General features: G+C 37.1%; 1 protein-coding gene across 1 annotated transcript in view; it reads right to left on the bottom strand.

The window, feature by feature from the left end:
• The window catches only part of IL1RAPL1 (interleukin 1 receptor accessory protein-like 1), a gene marked incomplete at its 5' end in the record, with an annotated part of 40,477 nt that extends 29,729 nt beyond the window's left edge, over nucleotides 1-10,748 (bottom strand). Inside the window, 2 exons of the mRNA XM_011970702.1 lie at nucleotides 8,092-8,237; nucleotides 10,616-10,748. Of these exons, the coding sequence (XP_011826092.1) occupies nucleotides 8,092-8,237; nucleotides 10,616-10,748 (279 nt within the window). The remainder of the gene's footprint in view (nucleotides 1-8,091; nucleotides 8,238-10,615) is intronic.
• Nucleotides 10,749-11,113: the final 365 nt, after the last annotated feature.

Genomic DNA, 11,113 nt, shown 5'->3' with positions numbered 1-11,113 from the left:
TTCCTTCCTTCCTTCCTTCCTTCCTTCCTTCTTTCCTTCTTTCCTTCCTTCCTTCCTTCCTTCCTTCCTTCCTTCCTCCCTCCCTCCCTCTTTCTTTCTCTCTCTCTCTCTCTTTCTTTCTTCCTTCCTCTTTCTTTCTTTCTCTCTCTCTCTCTTTCTTTCGTTTCTGAGGCATACCTTTGACCAATAATATGTGGCAGTTCAATTCCATACAATCTCCATCCTTTCTTACCACACTTAATTGACAGTTAGCTGAATACAAGTAAGTGTTCAAAACAGAAAATCAGCAGTATTTACTGTTCACCATACATCGTGTTCCTCCTTATGTTATTTGCATAGACTAGATTCAACCTATTTGAATAGGCTAAAGCATATATGTATATCCATATATATGTTGTTGAGACATTCCTAAGTGTATTTCCTTTTTAAAAAATGAGGTACATAGGAAATGGGTCCAACAGTGAGGGCCCTCTTCATTTAAGAGGTTAATTATTTGAATACTTGAAGAAAATGCCCTCTTAGACATCTCTCTGAGTAGCAAATATGTTATATAGCACAATTCATTGAACAGGTGAAGCAAGTAACCTCATTAAGAGTAGAGTGTGAGGCCAATGAACCACTGTTCAAATAGGTTCAAAGGTGTTGACCATGTAAAAAGAATGAGGCAATTAATTAAAAATAGTCCCACTGACTGGCTCCACTCAGCTTTCATTCCTTTCTCATGGAAACAGTGAGCTCAACAGAACTAGTTTCTGTTTACCTATTAGAGGCTACCAAGCTAATTAGAAAGATCTATTGTCTAGGCAAGGGCTTTGGTATGCCAGCTGCGGTCCACAGACCAATAGTGGCAGCATCAATAAGGAACTTGATTGAAATTCTAATCTTGAGTCCTACCCCAGGCGAATGAATTGCTTTTTAACAAAGTTCCCAGGTGATTTGTGCATACTGTAAAGTTTGTGAAGCATTCGTCTAGGGGCTTTTAGCTGACTCTCTAAGCGTGGAAATACAAGGAACCTAAATTTTGTCAATTCCTATAGTGTAAGAACAGCCATTCTGTTGACCTTCCAGCCACATTTGGTATAATCTTGGAAGGTTTTCAAGATTAAAATACTTGTCCTTCTATTTTGAATTTCCCTACATTGAGCAGCTTAAGTGTTGACATCATTTCCAGGAAGAGATTGAGTTTTTGCTATCTATACTGTAGAGCAGTGGTTGTCACCAGGAGCAATTTTGACCCCTGGGGACATCTGGCAATGTCTGGAGACATTCTTGGTTTTCATAACTGAGGAAGGTTGTATTGACATGTAGTGGGTGGGCAGAAGCTAGGAATACTGCTAAATGATCTACAATGCACAGGACAGCCCCCACAACAACAAAGAATTACCAAGCCCAAAATGTCAGTAGTGACAAGATTGAGAAATCTTGCTATAGACAAAGTTTAGATCACTCAGAATACATTTAATCAGCCCATTTATCACATTTACTAAGTGGGTTTGGTACTTTGAAGCATATAAGAGAGAAATACAAGTTAAAGATCTGCATCAAGAATTGAACATTTAGTTAAGGAAACAAGTGTAAAACTCAATAAAGCAAAAAAGGACTTGCAGTGACTACAACCATGTATAATTAAATGTTTAAGAGCTTTGGCCCACATGAATGATCAACAGGAATGATTAAAGACTAAAGAGTTTATTATTCTTGGTCCTCCACATTGGTTTTGTCCAGGATCACCCTCTTGTCATTTATTAATTGAGAAAACAGTTAATCATCTGCAGACAGTGGTCCTTTTCTTTTCTAACAAAGATGCTACTTGGTTATTCTCATTCACAGAGAAGAAAACTGTGTGACCAAAATGGCTAAGAGGCCAAACGATGTTACATAACATACCTCCATATTATAACTGATTAGCAAAAACTAGGATCAAAAGGCCTTCAACAGAATTGCTTGAACCTGGGAGGCGGAGCTTGCAGTGAGCCGAGATCACGCCACTGCACTCCAGCCTGTGCGACAGAGCGAGACTCCATCTCAAAAAAAAAAAACCTTCAAAACATTTCACAGTTGAGGCAAAAAAACCCCTTAGGATTAATCTCATTTAAATAATATATTCTAAGTCTAAGGAAATAGTCAGCTAAAGTGGTTAACAGTCATGTCTGCAACTTTGGTGGCAATCAATAGCCTTGTTGGAATATCCATATCAAGAAGCACACAGGGAGTTGGGCACAGTGGCTGACGCCTGTAATCCCACCACTTTGGGAGACTGAGACAGGTGGATCGCTTGAGCTCAGGAGTTCAAGACCAGCCTGGGAAACATAGGGAGACCCTGTCTCTACATTTTTTTTTTTTTTTTTTTTTTTTAAATAGCCAGGTGTAGTGGCGTGCACCTGCAGTCCTAGCTACAAGGGAGGCTGAAGCCAGAGGATTGCTTGAACCCAGGAATTCAAGGTTGCCGTGAGTCATGATTACACCACTGCACTCTAGCCTGGGCAACAGAGTGAGACCTTGCCTGTAAAAATAAACATAAATAATAAAAAAAGAAGTGCAGAGGTACAAAATCATTAGTATTAGACAATTTGTGGTACTGGCATTCATAATAGCCTCCAAATATGTTTGGTTATTTGTTTTGGCATTAGTTACCAAGAAAAAAATACGACATTGGAGTCTGCTATTTAGATGTCTTACGTAAATGAGGAGCAGAGTGGCCCCCCCACCAACGACAACAACAAAAAAAAAGTTATAGGACAAAAGAAAATTTTGACTACAAAATGTCAAATCTTATCCAAGGAGAGAATTTGTTAAACTCGTTGGCTTTTATTTGGAGATGCTGCAGCAACATTACTAAAATTCCTTAATATTTTGGCACTGCATAAGCTAAGACTCAGTAAAAGTATCCATTTCATCGACATCAGCTCAGCTTGTAATGGGTCATTGTCTTTCTAGGGAAATGCTGCCATACAGGGAGGTAGGAGATTTTGATTTCTGAACGAGGTTTGGCTTTAACATATTCTGAAATCAATGGTCAAAGAAGTCAAATGGCCAGTCCCAAAAGAAGTTTGCACCGTTCTATGACCTTACTGTATCTCTCAGTAAATAAATTCACTAGGCAAATACTAACAAGGATGGGGCACATATTACAAGGATGATTCATTACAAGAAGGGTTAAAGGAGTCCACTGGGTTTACATTCATCTGGCTTTAAAACAATGCATCCTAAATGATGTGCACTTAATTACATTACTAAGGATATTTTTAGGTCTAGGGAGTTTATTGAGCAGGTCTAATTTCTATTGATTACATTCTTTGAAGGGATAAAGAGAGTGCACACAAGAAGTAAAATGGGTTAGATGGGAAATAAAGAAAACCTAGATGTTTATTATTATTAACTAGTGCTGAGTCTCTCAGATAGATACTTTGCCAGTTCCCAAACTAATTTTTGATTAATGAATTGTCATATTATTGTAATCCATATAAGTAAACAGAACCTTTCAGAGCAGGATTGCTAATGAACATCCCCAATGTGACAGTTTCAAAGTGAAACACTCACTAGGAAGCACAGTCGTATATTAGGAATGTTTAATATCACTGTAATTTAAAAAGTACTGGATGGCATTCCAAATTATATTGGTCCTTATTTCCTGTTCATTTAATTTTAATTTTCATGCGTGTAACTTTGGCTAGCACAAATGCCAGGTACATAGTAGGTTCTTAGTCATCATTAAATGCATGAATAAATAAACAAAATTATCCTTTAGGACAGTACATTCAAACCAAAGTAAATCTATTATACAGTCAAATTCAGAATTGACGGAACAAAATTGCTGGAGCTAAAGCTGACGATTTTGATGAAAGATGAATTAGAATTCAGGGAATTTTTAATGGAACACGGAATTGCTGCATCCTTCATTACCCAGAGTATCACATAGTTAGAGCGAGGAAATCTTGTAATAGCTTGTTAACATTTTTTGGGTGCTAAGTACGTGCCAGACACTGTGATACGTATTTACACATATGAGTTCATTGAATCCTCACAGCTGCTCTATGTGAGAAGTCTTATTATTATTCCCATTTTATAGAAGAGCAATTTGAGGCTCAAAGTGATTTGCCCCAGATAGCATAGCTAGTAAGAACAGAGTCGGGTTTTGAACACAGCCAGCCTTACTTCTAAGTCCATGCCCTTAACCATTAAGACAATAAACATGTCTGCACTGTGAGGTCATTAAAAATGAGAGTATAGACAGAAGGCACAGAGAGTGAAGGAGGAATCTGAGACAGCCTGATGGGTACAAGAGTGTTTAGGCCTGAGGTCAGAGCACAATACTGCTAGGTATCTACCTGGAGTATTGTTTGTGTCAGAGAAACGGAAAATGTGAAAAATGGAGAGAATGGGGCAGATCAGAGCTTTGGAGGAAAACCGAAGGTCAATGTTCAGTGCGTGTTGGACAGGCAGTAGCAAGTATATCTGGGTAAAAGATTCAGAGACTCAGACGTGGAATTCAATCAAGTATGGGCAATAACAAGAACAAGAAATAATGCAATGTCTAATTTGTCAGCTTTACTTTGATTATTTTTGAAGCCAGGATCTAATGCTCAAGCTTGCCAGGCCAGGGTCTGGCAAAGAGGATTGAATAGAAGCTTCTATTCAATAGGCAGGAGTGAAGAGTAAGGAGCAGGGCAGTCATAAACCAATATGGCCCATGGGCCTTGCCCTTTCATTCTCTGTCTTTCTCTCACTGCATATTCTAGTGCTCCGTATAGTAAGTGAAATATATCTATATTGCATGTCCGATGAGATTCTGATGAACCTAGTACCTTTTCTGGCTGCAGGAATTGGCAACTTTGGATATTCTCCAGCAAGACTTTTCTGTGGTCAAATTTCTTGGTAAATTTTCAGCAGGCTTTCATGGAATTATGATTCTTTTATGCAGATAAAAGGCTGACCCAGAACACAGCCTAGCTCAAATGTAGCTGAATTATTTATTGTAGTATCCCCTTGGCATTAAGGAAGACACATTTGATACAAGGAAGCAATGTTTCAAAGAATCCTTACCACCCATTGGAGGGCTCTAAAATCATTTTATTATGTCAATGATACTGAACAAAAGGTAACAGTGAAGGAAAAATTGCTTAGATAACTTTGGCAAAGGAATGTCCTGGAAGGTTTACCTGTCAGAAGCAATGACAGCTTGTGGTGTACAAGATCAATATTCAACAAATGTTTGAACATGTCTCTCTAGGGAGGTTTTAAAAGGGAAGACTGTGAAGGCTTATAAGTTAAGGAATTTATGAGTTAATGGCAGAAAAATAAAATTAATAGTGAAAGCTCCCAGTTCCTTATCTAAGCCTTAGTATTCTGAGTAATATAGCAACCCACCTGATAATTACACCATTGCTAGCATGACAGACATTTGACTTTTTAGAGACTCCATGATCAAAGACCCAAACCTATCATTTCATATATGCTGTGTGCTGTTCTCCTCAACCTGGCAGGGCTGGTGAAGTTCAGGTCATGTCATATGTGAACGAAAGTCCTTTTTTTTTCCCCCAAGATTGGTGGGATAGATCATTCCACATAATCATGAGTCCCTCAAGAGCAGGAAATTGCATCCATTGGTGTCTTTGTGAATTGATGACTCGTTTGCTGCAGCTCCCTTAAAAGGAAGGCATACATTCACTTTAAGAGGGACTTTTGGAGTACATGTCTTGGAAGGACTTTTTTTTTTGGCTTGTTAATACTTTTATTTCTTAAGAATATATTGCTGTTTGTATAAATGCATATTTGAAAAACATACTAAAAGACTTAAGTATTGAAGAATACTCTAACATTGACCACATTTTTTTCATGTTTAGGAAATCAAATATTACTGGAAAAAAAATTTCAAGTAATTTTCTTGATTCTTCATTTATTTTTCTAGAAATGGAAGGTTTCATAGCTTTCGGCAATTTATCCTTAAGCTATGTATGCTAAAAATAGCCTGGAGGTTTTTTGACCGCTTCTTGCCTGTGTGCCTCTCTGTAAAAACAGAGCTTTAGTAGCTTTATCCTTAGATACAATTCATTTTTCTTCCTTTCTCCTTTGATTCCTACTTAACTGTCACCCTTCCTTTGCCCTCCCAAAAAATATGTTGTCCAACTCAACCCATTTTTATGTGCTCTAGATCTTCTCTCCCCTAACTCCATTTTTGAGGAATAATTCAAACTCTTTAATTAAAGCACATTCAAGAGAGTGACCAGAAGGGTGAAAGTATTTCGCTAATAAAAATGAAGAATGAGTAAAAGAAGCTAAAGAGGCTGAATCTGGTGAAGTAAAGGTTCGGAGACTCATGGTGACTGTCATCAAACATTTGAAGGGCTGTCTTGGGGAAGAGTGATTAAAAGTACAGAACTAGGGCCACTGGATAGACAGACAATGACACTGAAATGCTTTCTAACAGATTTTTTCTAAAGATAAAACGGACTTCCTTGAGAGGGAATGTGATCCAGTATAAGCTGATAGATCACTTCAGATGTTATGGCAGGATAAGAAGTTCAATTACACAACACTTAAGTTGCTTTTAACTATGAGAAGCTATTTCTGTGCTTGTATATGTATGATATTTCTACTAAAATCCCTTCCTTGATTGGCTATATACTATAGAAAGATACAATCATATTGCGAGCTGCTGCACACCTTTCCCCTTGACTCACATCCCTAAAAAAAGTAGACTATTTTAATATCATAGTCACCTTGACAACAGAGATGTCTATTTTAATAGCATTCAGTAATATTATTCAAAGGGAATCTATTGCCCAATAAAGTAGGGGGAACAGCCTTCAATGTTCTCTTTCTTTTGAAACCTCAAAGAGTCTAGGATTAAACATGGGCTTTGAAATTAAAATCATTGTAAATTTGCTGAGTAAGAGAACATCAAGAGTGCTTGTTCCAAAGAGTAGAAAGTTTTCACTTAGCATAATGTAGCAAAATATATTTTTCTCTTGTAATATACATAAATAATTTTACTAACAGGAATGACTCACATTTTACAGTTATCTATTTCAAACAATTCAATATACATTTAAATGCATTTAACCCTATGCAAAAGGTGATGGGGTGATGTAGAGGCAGAGTTAGCGCAATAGACATTGCACTCAACCACAGCCTATCTTACTTAAAAATGCATTATTATTCATCATGGGAGAATATCGTACATATCAAAGTTATCCAAGGCAGAAACAACATGTCAAAAAATACTGCAGTGGGGAATTCATCAGACAGTTCTTACACTAAAGGAGCAACCTTCCCATAAGAAACACAATCTTTGACTTAAAACCATTTAGTTGTTGTTGTTGTTGTTTTTTAAAGAAACTAGTATCTATTTCTTTTCTTTTTCTTTCTTTTTTTTTTTTTTTTTGAGACAGGGTCTCCCTTTGTCACCCAGTCTGGAGTGCAATGGTGCCATCTCCCGATCTCCGCTAACTGCAACCTCCACCTCCCAGGCTCAAGTGATTCTCCTGCCTCAGCCTCCCAAGTAGCTGGGATTACAGGCTCGCACTACTACTGCCAGCTAATTTTTATATTTTTAGTAGAGACAGGGTTTCACAATGTTGGCCAGGCTGGTCTTGAACTCCTGACCTCAAGTGATCCACCTGCCTTGCCCTCCCACAGTGCTGGGATTACAGGTGTGAGCTACTGCACCCAGCCCCTAATATCTATTTCTAATAATAATAAATAGCATTTAATGACTTTCCTTGTATAGGCTCTGTCAAGCCCTTCACATTTTTTGTCTTATTTTATTCTTACAATACACTGAAGAGTTGATACTATTATTTTCCCCATTCTATATATCAGAAAACTAAAGCTTAGGGAAGTTAAATGTTTTGCCCAAAGTTATACAGTTGGTATTAAAGAAGAGCAAGGAATCCAAATTTGATTTTAGAGACTGAGTTACTCACCCATCTACTGTGCTGTTTGCCTTGGTAGCTCTAATGCAAATATGATTATTTTATTTAGGAGAACGTTGTGGAGAAAAACGAAATCGAATTTGTTTCTTGGTTCCCAATGATTTTTTCTCCCATCATACATTCAGTTGACCACTCAAGCTTAGAAGGTTACACTCACCTCGTTTATGAAGGAGAACACTGGCATGTCGACGTCCATTTCCATTTTCAACATAACAGGAGTAATTTCCCAAGTCACCTTCTTCCACAGAGTCCACAATTAATGAGATGGAAACTTCCTGTTCCCCGAGATGCTCCTTCAGAATTCTAAAATATGAAGCGACAAAACAAAACAAAAATCCACACAGACACATACACAAACAAGAAAGAAAGGTAGATGAATCCAAATCTGATGTAAAAATACCTACGAAATCTGTGCTTCAAATTTGACTATGAATTAATGCTATGTTAATTAAATTATATCCTGCCCTTTTCTTCTTCACTTATAATTAGGAAGCTTGTCTTTGTAGATGTTAATGAAGTTGCAGTTAATTATCTCCCTTAGCAGGACAATCACACTGTCATAATAAAGAGGTGAGAAAGACCTTGAAGAGAAAGTTTACAATTTGCTTTCCCTTTAAGAACAAATATTATGTAAGTTGAGATAAAAATTCTAATGTCTCAGGCTGAAGGCCTAATTACATGTCAGGTTAATTTTTTAAAAAAGAAAGAAAAGAAAATTTCTGAGCTATTTTGACATTTCAGTTGAAATTTTCAGTCTGACTTCTGTTAATGATACTAACAAATTGCCTGTTTTTGAAGAAATGCGAAATTATAAACCCATAGACTAAAAGTTCTGGTAAAGTACTTAACTCTGACATTTAAAATTAATGGTAAATGCTCACCAACCTCGTTGTCATCTCTGTTCAACATTTTTAAATGCAGAATTAAAGTGAACTACCTTTCTAGAAACTTCCCTGAACACACACAAAGCCAGAGGGGGCAAAAGTTAGGAGGTTAATTGTCCTTCATTTTTTTTAGCATTTCATAGACCATGGGTAAAAGATAAGAGTGAAGTTTTAAATACGAAAAACAGCACAGAAATGTTTCAGTACATATTAGACAATTGTCCATTTAGCCTTCTGGAATCCCACTGGGGCATTCCAGAGTACAATATTCTTATGTATTTGTTGCCAGAAAGAAGGTCCCAATAGAAATAACTTTATGTGACAGTTTCATATGTTTTTTTTTCTATTGAAAATCATTTTCTCTTTTACCTTTGATAAAGTTTTAAAAGTCTTGACATTTAGAATGGGGGACCATGATTTAAATGTTTGTATAGACCCAGAAGATGCAATCTTTAGATGGGAGGATGTTTAGAAGTAATCATCATTTTGATGTAGTTGTAACTTACTTATTATTATTAATGTTCTTGCATATTTACATTATGATTAAAAATAAGTATCCATGCCCAAGCATAATTATAGTCAGCATTGAATATATTTACACTCAAATGAATACATAAGTAAACACATTTAACAAAAAAGGGGCTTAGGCATTATGCCTTCAAATATTTTCATGTTATCATTCCCACTATACAAATATTTCTACCTTAAAGTCAGACTACGAAAGATGATAAAAACATTTTGTGTATCCGTATCACTACCATCAACAGCTTCTATTCCACGTGGTGGCTCAAATATGCAAAAATTCATAAAAGGAAATGATAGAGATTGTGTTTGCTTGAGTCCTCGTACCTTGTTAATGTTTCCTGTGAGTTTTTTTCTTTTTTTTTTTTTTTGAGATAGTTTCGTTCGTGTCACCCAGGCTGCAGTACAATGTTACGATCTCCGATCACTGCAACCTCCATCTCCCAGGTTCAGGCATTTCTCCTGCCTCAGCCTCCCGAGTAGTTGGGACTACAGGTGGCCCGCCACCATGTCTGGCTAATTTTGTATTTTTAGTAGAGACGGGGTTCGCCATGTTGGCCAGGCTGGTCTCGAACTCCTGACCTCAGGTGATCCGCCCACCTCGGCCTCCCAAAGAACATTTTTTTTTTTAAAAAGGTACACTGTACAAAAAGTACACTAACACATTTTCTATATTTTATGGTATTTTGATCTCACAGTATGTGTGTGTGTGTGTGTGTGTGTGTGTGTATATATATATATATATTTTTTTTAAGACAGAGTCTCACTCTGTTGTTCAGGCTGGAGTGCAGTGGCAAAATCTTGGCTCACTGCAGCCTCTGCCTCCCGGGTTCAAGTGATTCTCATGCCTCAGCCTTCCGAGTAGCCGGGATGATAGGCGCGCACCACCATGCCTGGCTAATTTTTGTATTTTTAGTAGAGACAATGTTTCTCCGTGTTGGCCAGGCTACTCTCAAACTCTTGGCCTCAAGCAATCCACCCAATTTGACCTCCCAAAGTGCTGGGATTATAGGCAAGAGCCACCACGCCCAGCCACACTCAGTATATGGCTTAACGAAACAATCCTCGTTATTTTTCTTAAATTCTTTGCAAATGACATTCATGTTTTGCAATTCTATAGTAAGTCTCTTACCGGTGTTTTCCTTCTTTATCATTAAATATTTTTATTATGATAATAGTAAAACAACAAGAAAAAACTCTTTCAGTTTACTTTCTATTCACTAACGGAGTAAATGTTAATCTTGACTGTACGAGTTAAAAGAAAAACAAAATTACCTAATGTCACTTTCCCAAACTCGATTTTCATCCAGATCTTCAATAAACTTTTCTCCTTTCATCCAGTAAATTAAAGGACTGACATCTCCGCTGTACCCAAAGAAAGCTCTGCAGGTTAGATTAGCAGAGTCACCTGCAGAGAGAAGTGATGCAAAAGTGTTATCAAACTATTTGTTCACACTCATTTTAGGCAAACTGACAGGTAACATTTTGATCACTTTTCATTGATTTAATAAAATATCTTTCTAAAAGAATAATTTTTCCGGGATTTTCAATCTTTGTCAAATTGATAGAATGTGTGCTTTCGACAACATGGCTTGTTTAATGGAATGTGAGTTACTTATACAATTTCCAAGAGGACTAGTCAGCTATTGTATAGAACATTTTTCCAATTTGGTTCGCCTGATGTTTTCTCATGATTAGCTTGAGGTCATGAATGATTGCGAAGGATACCACAGAGGTGATATGCCTTTCTCGAAGCATGATATCGCAGGGTAC

Source organism: Mandrillus leucophaeus, unplaced genomic scaffold, assembly GCF_000951045.1.
Source record: "Mandrillus leucophaeus isolate KB7577 unplaced genomic scaffold, Mleu.le_1.0 Scaffold964, whole genome shotgun sequence".
NCBI lineage: Eukaryota > Metazoa > Chordata > Mammalia > Primates > Cercopithecidae > Mandrillus > Mandrillus leucophaeus.
Note: the sequence above shows the minus strand (reverse complement) of the source record. Positions and strands in the feature narration are given on the sequence as shown.